Below are 16,688 nucleotides of genomic sequence, written 5' to 3' on the forward strand. Positions count from 1 at the left end.
GGCAGACACGAGCGGGGGAACAGTACAACCCTGCTTTATTGCCACGAGCGATGCACTCTGCAAGCCACACGACCTCCAGGCTCCGCAGGCCACAACGGCTACAGTAACTACGACCACGCCTCAGGCGGCGCGCACTCCTATATCCCGTGCAAGCACGTGACCACTCTAAAACCACTCCTCCACCACGCTCCCCACATCATGCCCTGCCCCCGCAGGCCCGCTACACCACAGGCTGGAGCCCAGCATCCCCAGCAGGCGCAACTGTGCCGCGTGGCAACCAATCTCTACCCCTCGTGTTCCAAGCATGCTGTATTCATTGTCCCAGACTTCGCCTGCATCCTGACGTCCTGACACCTGTGTCCTCTGCGAAGCTATCAGACCGGAAATGGCTCCATTGGTCTTTGAGCCGGGCCATGGGGGCGATTTCCCGATTTGAAATGGAAGCAGTGTGCTTCGCTCCTCACTGGTAGTGCAAGCATCCTGAAAGGTTGCGGATGGTTCCCTGGCAGCGCTATTGTTGCGCCGACACACACACACACACACACACACACACACACACACACACACACACACACACACACACACACACACACACACACACACACAATTGTGTGAAATGGGAGGAACAACAGAAGGGAAGAATAACAGAAATGCCATTGTAAACACGCTAGATGGCAGCGAGTTTGGTTGGTCATTGCACTCTGAGCAGGGGCGAAGTGGCGCCCTGAGCAGGCTCGATGGTGGTTGCTGTCCTCGATCAAAGGCAAGTGGTTGAGATGGTGGTTGGAACGGCACCGCGGTTGAAGAACAATTCTAACGGTTGTAGTGTGATTTGTGATGGAGGTGGTTGGTTGCTTGTTGTGGCTGTGAATGGTGAAGGTAAGCGAGCTTGGGTTGTGGTCCGATGGTGTGGTGACTTTTTTATATATAAAGACGTGGTGGTGTATGAAATGCTACAGCGTTGGGGTTTGAGTCTTGTGAAGTCTGAGGTGTAACGTCTGTTGGATAATGGCACTCAATTTGAATGGGGAATGGCACGCATATGCAAATGGCTCAACCCTGTTGCTGTGGTCCTTGTGCATGCATGTGTGAAGGACTGTCATGTACAGCAAAGCAAAATGATGTAAACAATGAAAGATGGGTAAAGAATGGAAAGAAAACCACTTAACTAAAGCCCACGCAATGCATTTTCTCATAAACCCCCTACACAAAAGGGAAATGTTATCCAAAATGAATAATAATGAAATAACTGTCTCGGGACAGCCATATTGTGTGTGCCATTGCTTGAAGTGGTGCTGGTTTTGCAAAACTGCAACTATATATACATATATATGTATATATATATATATATATATATATATATATATATATATATATATATATATATATATATATATATATATATATATATGTGTATATATATATATATATATATATATATATATATATATATATATATATATGTATATATATATATATATATATATATATATATATATATATATATATATATATACATATATATATATATATATGTATATATATATATATATATATATATATATATATATATATATATATATATATATATATATATATATATATATATATATATATATATAAATGTATATGTATATATATATAAATATATATGTGTATATATATATATATATGTATATATATATATATATATATATATATATATATATATATATATATATATATATATAATATATATATATATATATATATATATATATATATATATATATATATATATATATATACATACATACATACAGGGTGTCCCAAAAAATGTACTCACTCTTTAAATGATAATAAATGCGTTGTTTTGTTGACTTAGAAACAAGATTAATGGTTAAATGGATAAATGCATGTTTGCCAATGTTCAAATTGACGACCATCACATTCCAAACAAAGCTGATAACGCGGACCAATAGATTAATGTTGGAATGTAACTTTTCCAATTAATTCACTTCAAAATGCGACGGGCGCTTGATGTTGGGATTCCTGTCTCACGAGCCATTTGTCGTACAGATTCCCATGGGGATCGGTGGAGGGTTTCCAGCAATTGGTTTTCCTTTGCGGGGGTGGTTGATGCCCGTGGTCTTCCTGAACGCTCCTTATGGACGTCATGCACAGTTCCATCTGTTTCAAACTTATCTCGGATGCGAGCAATGGTGCGTCGCTTTGGTGGATCTTTGTGAAAATGTCTTCTAAATTGTCTTTGCACTTCCATGATGTTTTCGTGCTTCCAGTAGCACTTTATGATAAATGTTCTTTCTTCAAAACCTAGTCGTACTTCTGCCATTATTAGGGTCAATTTGATCTGAAAATAAATGAAAAATTCAATGAGTTATGAGGAGCCAAAATGTGAGTACATTTTTTTGGAACACCCTGTATATATACATAGATACATATATATATATATATATATATATATATACATACATACTTATCCCCTCCAGACCACAATTAATTTTGCTCCCTATTTTATTTTAACATGTTTAGCTCACCTGGAACGTAGTTCAAGGAGCTTATGAAATGGCGTGTCGTCCGTCCGTCCACAAATACATGCAACTTCTTCTCTGAAACTACACAGATGATTTTGATGAAACATTACCACAACCTTCATCACCTGATATGTACCAAAGTTTGTTCATGGAATTAAACAACAACAAAAAATCGGGCACTAAAGGGTTCTACGGGGGGGGGGGGGGGGTTGCCCTCCAAAATAGGTATTTGCTTTCTTCACAGAAACTACACGTACAATTCCGATGAAACTTGATCTTGATCACCCGTGATGTACCAAAGGTTGTTCATGACATTAAAATAAATCGGGGTCTGAGGGGTTCTCCAGAGGGAGTTTGGGGGGGGGGGGAGGGGGTTTCTCCCCAAAATTTGTATTTGCTTTCTTCTCCAAAACTACACACACAATTCCGATGAAACTTCACCACAACCTTCATCACCCATATGATGTACCTCGGTTTTTCATGGCATTAAAAAAAATTGGGTTCGAAGGAGGTACACGGTGGTGGGGGAGTGGGGGGGAAGGTGTGGCCCCCAAAATTTGTATTTGCTTTCTTCTCCAAAACTACACACACATTTTCAATGAAACTTGATCACAACCTTCATCACCGGTGATGGACCAAGGTTTGTTCATGCTATTTAAAAAATTGGGGTCGCAGGGGGTTTGTGGGGATGGGGGGGTGTTGTTGCTCCCCAAAATAGGTATTTGCTACAACATTGGTTCATTGGTACATTTTGCTGATTCTGTCCCATGTTGACTTCGTCCTCACTATCATTATTCTACCAGGTGAGCGTTCAGGAGTAATTGCCCCTATTTTTCTTTGAACAAGAGAGGATGGTTGACAAAATGGTTCCAATAATTTTCTGTAGTATGCCAGTTTACAACAATTAGCAAAGAACCCGTCCTTACAGATAAGTCAATCCCCCCACTTCTATGATGTGTGCTATTAGAGTATTTTATTATGACTTGTAATACTGGTTTCCACAAAAAACAAACAAACAAACACACACTTCCCAAATCATATGTAGTGTGATCATGGTTTTTATTTTGTATGCAAAGACTGCAATAATTTTTTTTTACTCTTTGCAGATAAAGATCCTGATAAACTAATTCAAGTTGTCTACATTCCTTCTCATCTCTATCACATGCTTTTTGAGCTTTTTAAGGTTTGTGACCTGGACGTTTTGTTGCATATCATTTAACTTTTTCATGTGCTTATTTAAACCGAGTTGGCCTTATCATGCAAAGTCTCTTGAAACGTTCCAAATGTGAAGCCCCTGTATCCTGTTAAAGCTAACCCTTAAAGTGTTATTTGTCATTAACCATCCATATTTTCAGTGTTTAGGCCTGTGACTTTGGAACCAGTTATGTAGTTTACTAATTACGTTTAATAATTGCCCAAGCCTCGGACTGATGAGCTTTGCGTATTTGTATCGATGGCTTGTTGGAGATACTGAAAATGTCCTTTTGAAAAAAAAATTAAGTCATTGCTTTATTCTCGTTTTCTGAACTCTGGCACCAACATGAATTTGTTGCTGACAATATCAGGGCAAGAGGAAGCCATTAAAACGATTAGAGGGAAGTTCTACTCATCTATGTGCTGTATTCATTTGCAGAATTCTATGCGTGCAACAGTGGAACAGCATGAGAGCAGTGCGACTTACCCACCAATTGATGTGCTCGTCACTCTGGGAGAGGAAGACCTCACCATCAGGGTTTGTCTTTGCACTTGAGTACCATGTGTTTGTTTGTTCACCGATTACTTTATGAACTCATGGAAATGAATTACTCGAGGGGTTACTCTTGTACAGATGAGTGATCATGGAGGCGGTGTTCCTTTGCGCAAGATTGATCGCTTGTTCAATTACATGTACTCCACTGCCCCTCTTCCACGCATGGACGTGGACAGGGCCACACCGTTGGTACGTACGTGGCTGCATGTGGAGAAGTTTTCAATTTTTTCATCGTGCTTTCCTTGATAACAAATATTTCTAAATTTTCATAAGCTTTGATTCATGGGATTTTTTTGTTTGAATAAGAAATAACTAAAGCAATGCACTTTGGGAAAATACCAGAAATGTTGATGTATTTACACATTTACTTTTTTGGTGTATTTACACAATACGGATGCAACCAATTCCTGCTTCTTTTTTCTATACATAGTCGAGGCTCCTAAAAGAGCTAGTACTAGTACACTGAATGGATCGGGACACAACAGGACAAAAGGAACAGTTGAGAGAGGGGGGAACCACCAACAGCAGAGTTGAATGCCAAGATAGAGGCAGACTTAGACAAATAATGGGTGTGGGGAGGAATGGGGGACAGGAGAGGATGCATGTGATGGACAAGATGACTACAGAAGAAAACTCACAGGAGAGGAAATTGGAAATTTGGAAGGAGGATGGATTGGGGTGGGGGTGGGGGGGTGGTTAATAAAGGTAGAAAAGATTATGGTGTTGGATTGGGGATGATTTGAGATGGTGGTGAACAGCTGCTGTCTTGAAGACCTGGAGGGAATAATGACACTGAAGAAACCTGGGGGATAAAGGACCGAAAGAGCAGAGGGTTTGAGACCAGAAAGTAGACGGTAGAAGACAGAGACCACCTTTATCCCCGTGATGGCAAAGTGATGGAGCCATGGACACAGCTTCATCATGGGAGATTCCAATAATCTTGTCGGTCTTGGTTTTCATGGTGTAAAGCTGAGCAAGATGTGAGGCTGGCGAGCCAGTCCAGAGGGGAGAGCATTATTCAATCAAGTTGTGGATGAAAGCCTTGTCGGGGAATAGGAGTCCAGGTGTACCAAGGAAGGACATTGTATGATGGAGAATGCCCAGTCGGTGGCTTACTTTTGAGGCGTACTTTGAAATGTGGTTTGCCCAAGAAACATCATGGCTGATAGTGAGACCCAGGAGTTTTAATGACTGAACTTCCTCAAGAGGATTGTTCAGAAAGTAGATAGGTGGGTTTGCCAGATGGTCCTTTCTGAAAGAGAGAGAGAGAGAGTGAGAGTGAAAGAATATATCCATTTTGGAAAGAATATATCCATTTTTTTGGCGAGGGTGTTGTCAAGGTAAATTTGGGCTATTTATTCATTTGGAAGGAATGAGTAATCAAAAAGCAATCATTGTTGAGAGAACCCCCTACAACGAACAAAAATCGATACAATTGTTGTTACTTTCACTCAAAAGATTGTTATTCACCCCAAAAAGTATATTTGAGGAATTTTACTTCATTCTGAGGGTTTTATAATGGCCAATAGCAATGCTGGAATTTTTGTTTCCGTCTGTCCCTCTCACCCCTCGTGGTCCGTCATTTTAAAGTGTGGTGTCATGGCGGCTGGCTGTGTTTGTCTGTCAATATTTGACGATCTCTGTGGTATTGTCTCCTCCTCCTCCTCCTTCTCCTCCAACCTGAGCCACGTACTGCACCTTTGTGTCTCTCCCTCGTCACCACACCGCGCTCCCATTTTAGATTTCACACTCTCTTTTCATTTCTTCTCTCAACCCCCACATCCTCCTCGTATTATTTTATTCTTGCTCTGCTTTTCTCTGCGGTAATGATTAATGATTTGTACGTGAATCCTTTTTCCTCCTTTGTAGTTCCGATTTCTGTGTGGCCTTGTCACTCTACTAATCGTGTATATGTATATGTATGTATATAATTTTTTTTTTAGGCTGGCTTTGGATATGGACTACCCATATCTCGTCTTTACGCCCGCTACTTCCAGGGAGACCTGCAGCTTTACTCCATGGAGGGATTTGGAACGAGTGCAGTCATCTATCTTAAGGTGAACAACACTTGTTTTTGTATTTCTTTTGTGTCCTCTTTGCTCGGTTATAGGTTCGAACATATTTTTTACTGAAAGATATTATTTCCTTATTCTTTGTATCACACTTCTCAATCAGGAAGTCTCACTTATTTGGTCAGGAGTTTTCTTCTTCGTTTAGATTTGTTAATAGGAAAAACTTTTGGACTTGTTCATAAGAACATTCCTTTATAATGATTTCAATTTCGATGCGATATGGAAAATTCATGAAGACAACAGAAAGTGTTAACACATACCAGTCCCCCACCCCATTCCTCCGCAATCAATTTTATTAAGCCCAAACCCAAAGAGCAGGTAGCTTGGATTGTCCAAAGCAAACATTTTTGGGAGGGGTGGCAAAGATGCCAGTGCATTGAGAGCTAGTCAACCACAATGTTTGGACTGGTGTCATCTGTTGACCAGACCAGGTGAGGCAGGCAGATTCCTCTCACCCCAAAGACCATTAATGAGTCAGCAGTTTATTGCTGACAATTCTAACAGTGATGTGGCTTTTCCTCCAAAACTAGTTTAACTTCCAGAACCTTTGAATCCAAATTCCTAATACTGCTGCCTCTTCAGATGGATTTCAATCCACAACCACTTGGCCACCACTGTACGTGGAGTTGGCTTAACAAATCAGCATGGGATCAATATTCACACCATACCATAGTAATTATGATTCACATACCACAGAGGTCCTGGTGTTGGCGCAGTGGTTAGGGCAGCGGCTTGGGATCCAAACGGTCCTGAGTTCAAGCCCCGTTGGGCCACTGAATTAATACACCAGGGGGTTGACTCAGCCTGTCATCCTTCTGAGGTCGGCGAAATGAGTACCAGTATACTGGGCTGGTGTATACCCCGGTTAAAATAGGTGTACCATATCCCTGTGTCATAAGCGGCGATCAGGGTTGCGTCAGGAAGGGCATCCGGCGTAAAACATGTGCCAAATCACTATGCGGATCATACGGATGATCCGCTGTGGCGACCCCTATTGAGGAGCAGCCGAAGGAAGAAGAAGAAGAAGACCATCGTAATTTGAGCTCACAAATCCTTGCAAAACTGCAGGCCATCCTGAAGCTGTTGCATTCCTAATTGCATCTCTCCAAATAGGCGTCGTTCATTTTTGTACTTGCCATGTCAAAGTTCCCTTCTAATTTATTTTCTTACCATATTGAAGAGGTCACTTATGTAGATGAGGAACAAGACTGAAACCAAGACACTTGCTTGGAGGACTCAAGCCTCCACTGGGAGAGGTAAGTCGAGTCGAGGAGAAGATTTCATTTACATCAACGCCTTGACTGCATTTGTGGAGGAAGTCAGAAATCCAGGAGTGAATGTGGCCTTGTGTGCCACAGACAGTGCATTTGGAAAGCAAAGCAGGATGCCAGACTGTGTTGAATGCTTGACATATGTTCAGGAATATGGTCCTGATGCGTCATTGAGATACAGGGCCTCTAACCATTGCTGAGATAGGAGCCATTCAGCATGTCCAGAGTCGAGAAATCAGGACAGAATCCAAGCATTTATTTTTAACCAAAGAAAGTATTGACATATGTTGCTTGATCCTTATTACCACCAGGAATATTCTGCTGCGTACCCCAAAGGGCTATTTTGAAACTAGCAGATGGTAAGGGACAGTATCAAGTGTCTATCCCTGGCATGGAAGCAACCAATTGGTTAGCAGTGAACAGTCATTAATTAGAGGTCAACCCTTATACATTCTGGATGGGACGGTCATACGACTGGACTGGCTTTACAGCTTGATGGTCGTGCTGAGCATGTCTTGACCTGTGGTACGTTATATCAGGCCTTCTGCTGCATACCAGAGCGAGGTACTGTCATGGAGCACTGACTTTAATCGGCACTTGTGTTCCTATGGAGGAAGTAGCTATGTAAAGAATGACTCGCATTCTGAGCTGGAACTGCTCATTTTGTCTGCCTTGCCTCATCACCAGCAACTCTTTGTCTGCAAGTTAATTGCCATGAGGACTTTGAGGAAATGGCGGGTGGATTTGCCTTGACCACGAGGATTAACAACTCTATCTCTCTCGCTATCTTTGTTGTCTATGTCTGTTTCTTTGTCTGTCCCGTGTAGGTTTCTATATTATGTGTTTGCTTCCAACAGATGAACATTTATCGCTTTCCTTGGATATTGAAGGACAAGGTGCCACAAACTGGACCATATACTGGTTCCTGACCATTATATGTTCAAGTGATACCATGATTATCGTTGAGTTGAAGCTGTTCTGGTTGGTGCTGGTGTCAATCTCTTTGTTCCTTACCTACACAGGTAGACCCAAACTGCCAAAATGATGCAATATGGAGTGTCCCATGTAAAATGACACACTTGTCAACTCATTTACAGATGCACAGAATGGTCATAACAGACATTTCCTTTTACTAACCAGCAGGACTCATGCTTGCTGCAACCAATTGAGGAGGAAAAAATTGTAATTACCCTCGCTGAAGGAGAGGGTATTGCATTTGGGTCCATTTGTCTGTCTGTTTGTTTGTTTGTTTTTGTCCACACAGAAGTTGTGTTTTTCTCCACAACCACTGTCAGATTGAGACAAAATTTTCACCATTGGTGCGACTACTCCTGTAGAATGTTTCAATGATAATTATGACATCGTTGGTCACGTGGTGTGGCAGCCATGTTAGAAAAACGGAAAAACTTTGGACCTCTATCTCTGAAACCGCACCAAGGAAAAAATATGGGGAATGAGTGTGATTTTTTTATGACATCATCGGTGCCTTCCTTATGACATAATTGCATATGTAGAACACTACATCCGATCAGTATGAAAATTTTTGAGGGTCATCTCGGGATAAAATGGTCCACAAAATTGTTTTTGACAACGTTATCGGTCACGCGATTCAGCAGCCCTATTGTATAAAAATAAAAAACCCTTCAAAATCTCCGAAATGGCTGGACAGATCGAGGGGAAACTTCACACAAATGTTCCCCAAGGCATGTGTGTACAAGGTTATTCAGGAATAATAGATGTCACATGGTTTGGCAGCCATATTGAATTTAAGAAAAATATTAAATAATGTTTTCTCTGGAACGGCTTAATCAATCAACGTGAAACTTCACAGTTGTGATCTCGTAGTGATGGGGAATACATGCTTTAAATTTCAACTTGATCAGACACATGGTTTGGCAGCCAGAATTTTTAATTTTATTTTTATGTTTGATCTGGGTGTTGTTTTTTTGATTTTTTTTTGTTTGACTAAGACTCACTTGGCTGTGCCTAGATGGGCTTGAGGGTCGAGGAGTAGCAGTTGAAATGTGAATCCTCTCCATGTTCCTACTGATGACTTCATCTTTGCTTTTTGCTTGTTTGGGTTCCTTCTGAACCCAGAAGGTTCCTTCCTTCTTCCATTTGATTGGAATTGAATTTATTTTAATCCCATTCTATATTCAATTGAACAATTAAAAAAACATCACGGGTTAGGATCAGGTGTCTGATCAAAGCGGGGTTGCATCAAAGTGGCATATCGTGGTTCCCAGTCATCACTGCCAGCAGTTATAGAGTGGCAGGTCTAGTTATGTCTTTTATTAATTACGTAACACACCAGTACATGACCGCTACACAAAACAACACAAACCAAGCCTTGGCGAGGGTCTGCAATCTCTGATTGCTCTTTTTCTTTTTCTTATACAAGGAATGAGAAATAGAATTACAAAATTAATTGCATCTTCTAGGTCAGGGGTCGGGAACGTGTGGCTCGCGAGCCAGGTATGGCTCTTTTGATGATTGCATCTGGCTCGCAGATAAAATTGGAGTTTGAAACTTGGAAAGCCCAATATTTCTCGCAGAAGCTTTACCTATAGTTTGAATGGTGTCGTGCTTCATTCACGTGCAGGGCTGAACTTGGCAGAAGGAGAGAAGAAAAAACACCTCCGAATTGTCTGAAGCGGTTTTTGTTTCGCCCAGTCATGCGGCCGACGCGAGTAGTGATTTCGGTTCCTCCAATGACGTGCCGCCGCCGAGACGCGTCACGGAATTCATCTCGACCAATCACGCGCCACCGCTGAGGCGACTCGTGATTTCGGTTCCTCCAATGACGTGCCGCCGCCGAGACGCGTCACGGAATTCATCTCGACCAATCACGCGCCACCGCTGAGGCGACAGCATCCCAGAGTCGGCCGGCCGCGCCGCACCTCTCGAGTATGTCAGCCCGTGCGCAGGCCAGCCAGACTCACTTGGGTCAACATCTCCCTCTCTCTCATTTGCTCAAAGCTAACCCTTCGACGAAGAAGATGGCGAAAAGAAAAAAAGATGAGGAGTATCGTACATTTCAGGACGAATGGGCCGAAGAATTCGCCTTTGTGGAGAGAGCAGGTTCTGTGGTGTGTCTAATTTGCAATGACAAAATTGCATCAATGAAACGGTCGAATATAAAGCGGCACTTCGACACGCGCCATGCTACCTTTGCATCAAAATACCCTGTGGGAGACAGCAGAAAGAAAGCGTGCCAAGAGCTACTGAGCATGGTGCAAGCCAGCCAGCAGCAACTCCGCGTATGGACCCGGCAAGGTGACTATAATTCCGCCAGCTTTGCTGGATCTTTAGCAATAGTGAGGAACGGAAAACCATTCACAGATGGCGAGTATGCAAAAACGTTCATTCTGGATGTCGCCAATGAACTTTTTGATGATCTTCCGAACAAAGACAAGATAATCAAACGGATACTAGACATGCCTCTGTCGGCAAGAACTGTTCATGATCGTACCATCATGATGGCAAACCAAGTGGAGGAAACGCAAGTGAAGGACATAAATACAGCGCCGTTCTTTTCCCTGGCTTTGGATGAGTCAACAGACGTAAGCCATTTGTCGCAGTTCAGTGTGATTGCAAGATATGCTGCTGGTGATACACTGCGCGAAGAAAGTCTTGCTGTTCTGCCAATAAAAGGGTCCACAAGAGGTGAGTATTTATTCAAGTCTTTCATGGAGTTCGCTCAAGAAAAAAATCTACGAATGGATAAACTTATCTCGGTGTGTACTGATGGTGCTCCGTGTATGGTGGGGAAAAAACAAAGGATTTGTGGCGCTTCTCCGTGAACATGAAAATACACCCATCCTAAGTTTCCATTGCATTCTACACCAGGAGGCACTTTGTGCTCAGATGTGTGATGGGCAGCTTGGCGAAGTGATGTCGCTGGTCATTCGTGTGATCAACTTTATTGTTGCCCGAGCCTTAAATGCTCGCCAGTTTAAAACACTGCTGGATGAAGTTGGAAATAACTATCACGGTCTGCTTTTGCACAGCAATGTGTGTTGGTTGTCAAGAGGGAAGGTGCTTAGCCGTTTTGCGGCTTGCCTGAACGAAATCCGGACTTTCCTTGAAATGAAAGGGATTGAGCATCCTGAGCTAGCCGAAACTGAGTGGCTCCTCAAGTTTTACTATCTCGTGGATATGACTGAACATCTGAACGAGCTCAACGTGAAAATGCAAGGCATTGGAAATACAGTGTTATCCCTTCAACAAGCCGTGTTTGCTTTTGAAAACAAGCTGGAGCTCTTTATCATGGATCTTGAAACAGGTCGTTTACTACATTTTGAAAAACTGAGACAATTTAAAGATGCATGCACAGCAAGTGAGCCCACTCAAAACTTTGATCTCCACCAGTTAGCTGGCTTCACATCCAGTCTCCTACAGTCATTCAAAGCACGCTTTGGAGAATTTCGTGAGCACACTCGTCTTTTTAAGTTCATCACCCATCCAAACGAGTGTTCACTGAACACAGCCGACCTGAGTTACATTCCTGGTGTCTCCGTCAGAGATTTTGAAGCAGAAGTGGCTGACCTGAAGGCCTCAGACATGTGGGTGAATAAGTTCAAGTCACTGAATGAAGATTTGGAAAGAATCGCACGACAGAAAGCAGAGTTGGCGAGCAAGCACATGTGGACAGAAATGAAAAAACTTCAACCCGAAGACGAGCTGATTATCAAAACTTGGAACGCGCTTCCTGTCACATACCTCACACTGCAGCGTGTGAGTATTGCTGTATTGACCTTGTTTGGATCTACGTTGTCTGTGAGCAGTCATTCTCACATCTTAAAAACATCAAGTCCAACCTACGATCACGTCTAACGGATGAAAGCCTCAACGCTTGCATGAAGCTTAACCTCACCAAGTACCAACCAGACTACAAAGCCATCAGCAAATCCATGCAGCACCAGAAGTCCCATTAATGGTGAGTATTATAACAACATTATTTAAAAGAATAAATTCAGAGGCTTATTATACTCACATTTAGTTGAATTCAGTCTTAAAATATATTATATGGCTCTCACTGAAATAGATTTCCAAATATTTTGCTTTAATGGCTCTCTGAGTCAAAAACGTTCCCGACCCCTGTTCTAGGTCTTCACATATCAAGGTAATCCTTTTTTAAAATATACTTTGTGTAAAGGCAATGGTTCCTTTATTTCATTGATACATTTTCTCTCTGTTTATTTATCAAATATTGGATGTTGTGCTGTTATTGGTTGAAATAATAACAAATGTTGTAAGAATGTGAAAGACAGGCAGGGTGTTAGTATTGTTACTTGTATGGGAAGGATTCGGAGCTCACGGGTGTGTAAATTCGTGCATATGTATTTTGTAAAAATAAATAAATTGTCATGACACGTACTGGGAATACAGGTTAAGATTGGGAAGTGTTGCTGATCATGTGCTGACATTCGCTACAGACTGGCCTTCTCATGATCCTAATTCTGATAAACGAAGACAGACATCATGGCAGGGATGAAATTAAGTGTTATTAAAAGAATGGAGGAAAGACATTCAAGAAGTTCAGAGGGACGGGTCCATGGACCGAGTATTTGTGTGATCGACATATTTGGAAAATAAATTGTGTGAAGAAGATGAGAAAGAAATTGAGATGAAAGAGAACAAATCTTGTGGAGTTGGTGTCGGACAAGTTTGGAAAATGAAACATTTAAATTGTCATTAAAAGCTTTTAAAGTAAGCAGAAAATTATTTCTGGTAGGAGGTATTGAGAATGAAATGAAAGAACGACAATGAGGCATGCTTTACAGCTGAGGCCTTTGGAGTTATGTCAGACACACTAACTCAGATTGAGCAATACGCACCAAAAGTGTATGGATAAAACATGGGAATGGGTTCAAAACAGAATTGACAACACAGGGATGAAATAACAAAAACAGGACAGATCCGGAGCAGAATTCTTAGCTTTGATGAGCTTCAACGAAGAAGCTGGAAGCAGACGTTACACGAAGCTCAGACCAATAACTGGAAGAGGGTTTGGTTATCCGGAAGGGTTTTTATGACGAAGCGGTTGAGTTATCCTTTTTAACAAATACCGAATCAATGGATCAACACTGTGAGACTTCCCAATAGAGAATTATCACGAGTGAGAACTTGCTTCAAAATTCAATCACCAACTCTTTCAATAAGTGTGTCGTTACATTTGTGGACATACTCCACCGGTCAGAAGATTTAGAACACCCCCATTTTTCAGTTTTTACTGAAATTTAAGCAGGTCAAGTCCAGTGAATAACCTGAAATGGTACAAAGCAAAGCAGTAAACTGCCAGATGTTAAAAAAACAAAAACAGTTTTTGGTGACCAAAAACTGAAAAATAATGTAAATTTCAGAGTTGTCAAAAAAGGCCCTTTTCAGGGAACAAGTAATGGGTTAGCAACTGCAGCTCTCCTGCAGCAATGGAAGTAAATTAAGCCTTGAAAGTTGATGCAAACAATTCCTGCAGGTGTCCCAACTTTTGTTGATTAGTTACAAACCCTCTGGAAACAGCAGTGTTGGAACAGACTGTGTTGCTGCACCCTCTGAAGCATTATTTGGACAATATTGCACTGCAGGACGTAGTATAATATTGCTATTGTAATGGAGAGAAAAAGACAATTAACAAAGGAAGACAGACAGACCATTATAACCCTTAAAAGTGTAGGTCTTTCCTTCAGAGAAATTCCATCACCATCAAATGATCTTACACCATCAAATGGCACTTGGAAACTGGAGGAAACTCTGACAGGAAGAGGTCTGGCAGACCCAAAGCCACAAAACAATCAGAAGACAAGTTTCTGAGAGTCAACAGCTTGTGTGATCGGTGTGCTCACAGGACAGCAGCTTCAAGCACAGCTGAACACCGGTCGAAGTAAGGAAGTCTCAGTTTCAGCTGTGAACAGAAGACTTCCAGGTGCAGGTTTGACAGGTCGAGTGACAGTAAGAAAGCCATTGCTAAGATGGCAAAATAAGAAACAGAGGCTTGCCTGGGCCATGAAGCACCGCCAGTGGATGACTGAAAACTGGAAGAAGGTCTTATAGACTGATGAATCAAAATTTAAAATCTTCGGTTCATCACACAGGGTTTTTGTACACCGTCGAGTAGGTGAAAGGATGGTTCCTCGGTGTGTGACACCATCTGTCAAACATGGAGGAGGAAATGTGATGATCTGGGGCTCTTTTGCTGGATGCAGAGTTGGCAACTTGCACAGTGACTGGCACCCTGAACCTAAAGGGTGACCAAAGCATTTTGCAGCACCATGCAATACCCTCTGGTCTTCGTCTAGTTGGTCAGGGGTTCATCCTACAGCAAGATATCGACCCAAAGCATACCCTCAGGCTATGTCAGAACTACCTAAGAAGAAAAGAACAAGATGGTAGTCTTCAAATCATGGAAGGCCAGCACAGTCTCCAGACTTATACCCCATCGAGCTGGTTTGGGATGAACTGGACAGAAGGGTGAAAGCAAAGCAATCTCCAAGTGCAACACATTTGTGGGAACTTCTGCAACAGTGTTGGGAAGAACTTTCCGAACAATATTTGATTTCCATTGCAGAAAGAATGCCACGAGTATGTTTGGCTGTTAAATCTGCAAAAGGTGGCGACTTTGATGAGTACAAAATTTCGATTAAATTTTGTTCAACAAAACGATTCCATGATTTCTTTTTTCTGCAATTGTTACTTTCGAAATCTAAACATTTCGGAGGTATATTGATGACTTCCGTCATCTGTTTGTGTGTTTGTTTGTTTGTTTGTGTGTTTGTTTGTGTGTGTGTGTATGTTTGTGTGTTTGTAGGCATGATAACTCGAGAACGGAAGAAGCCACCAATGTCAAATTAGACCACGTGATTCAAGAGGGTGGTGGCTAGTGCTGCTTCGATTTTGGTCAAAATCGGTCAAAGGTCAAGGTCACAGTGAGGTCAAACATCCAAAAAATGATAACTCGAGAACGGAAGAAGCCACCAATGTCAAATTAGACCACGTGATTCAAGAGGGTGGTGGCTAGTGCTGCTTCGATTTTGGTCAAAATCGGTCAAAGGTCAAGGTCACAGTGAGGTCAAACATCCAAAACATTCGATTTTTGATGGTTTGGTACAGAATTATCGTAGAAACTTCTGGTTTGCGTCGCTACCTTCTCTCGAGACAGCTTTTATTAGACAAGGTCAGAGGTCAAGTTGACGATTTCGTAAGTACCAGTCTATGACTGCTTGTTTGTTTGTAGGCACGATAACTCGAGAACGGAAGAAGCAAGCAATGTCAAATTACACCAAGTGATTCAGGAGCGTGATGGCTTGCGCTGATTAGATTTTGGTCAAAATCGGTCAAAGGTCAAGGTCACAGTGAGGTCAAACATCTAAAACATTCGATTTTTGATGGTTTGGTTCAGAATCATCGTAGAAACTTCTGGTTTGCGTTGCTACCTTCTCGAGAGACAGCTTTTATTAGACAAGGTCAGAGGTCAAGTTGACGATTTCATAAGTCCCAGTCTATGACTGCTTGTTACTTACGAAATCTTTAGATTTCGGAAGTATATTGATGACTTCCGTTTGTTTGTTTGTTTGTTTGTTTGTCAGCACGATAACTCGAGAACGGAAGAAGTAACCAATGTCAAATTACACCACGTGATTCAGGAGAGTGATGGCTAGTGCTGATTAGATTTTGGTCAAAATCGGTCAAAGGTCAAGGTCACAGTGAGGTCAAATATCCGATTTTTGATGGTTTGGTACAGATAACTCGAGAACGGAAGAAGCTCGCGATGTCAAATTTCACCATGTGATTCAGGAGGGTGATGGCTAGTGCTGACTAGATTTTGGTCAAAATCGGTCAAAGGTCGAGGTCACAGTGAGGTCAAACATCCAAAACATTCGATTTTTGATGGTTTGGTACAGAATCATCGCAGAAACTTCTGGTTTGTGTCGCTACCTTCTCAAGAGACAGCTTTTATTGGAGAAGGTCAGAGGTCAAGTTGACGATTTCGTAAGTACCAGTCTATGACTGCTTGTTTGTTTGTTTGTTTGTTTGTAGGCACAATAACTTGAGAACAGAAGAA

At 41.8% G+C, this 16,688-nt stretch overlaps 1 protein-coding gene across 3 annotated transcripts in view; it reads left to right on the forward strand.

Annotated features, from left to right (window-relative positions):
• The first annotated feature begins 3,576 nt into the window (after positions 1 to 3,576).
• Positions 3,577 to 16,688, forward strand: part of LOC147030899 (pyruvate dehydrogenase (acetyl-transferring) kinase isozyme 1, mitochondrial-like) — a 54,857-nt gene continuing 41,745 nt past the window's right edge. For 2 of the 3 annotated variants that reach the window (XM_085875455.1, XM_085875452.1), the window contains exons 1-4: positions 3,577 to 3,717; positions 4,168 to 4,266; positions 4,363 to 4,473; positions 6,228 to 6,341. In XM_085875455.1, the coding sequence (XP_085731581.1) occupies positions 3,697 to 3,717; positions 4,168 to 4,266; positions 4,363 to 4,473; positions 6,228 to 6,341 (345 nt within the window). In that variant the 5' untranslated portion in view covers positions 3,577 to 3,696. Of the gene's footprint in view, positions 3,718 to 4,167; positions 4,267 to 4,362; positions 4,474 to 6,227; positions 6,342 to 8,484; positions 8,572 to 16,688 lie in introns of those variants that run through there. The other variant, XM_085875453.1, reaches the window with a different exon arrangement.

The sequence above is a fragment of the Eptatretus burgeri genome, chromosome 3, assembly GCF_056783735.1.
Source record: "Eptatretus burgeri isolate ZD-2024b chromosome 3, Ebu_testis_v1, whole genome shotgun sequence".
NCBI classification, from domain to species: domain Eukaryota; kingdom Metazoa; phylum Chordata; class Myxini; order Myxiniformes; family Myxinidae; genus Eptatretus; species Eptatretus burgeri.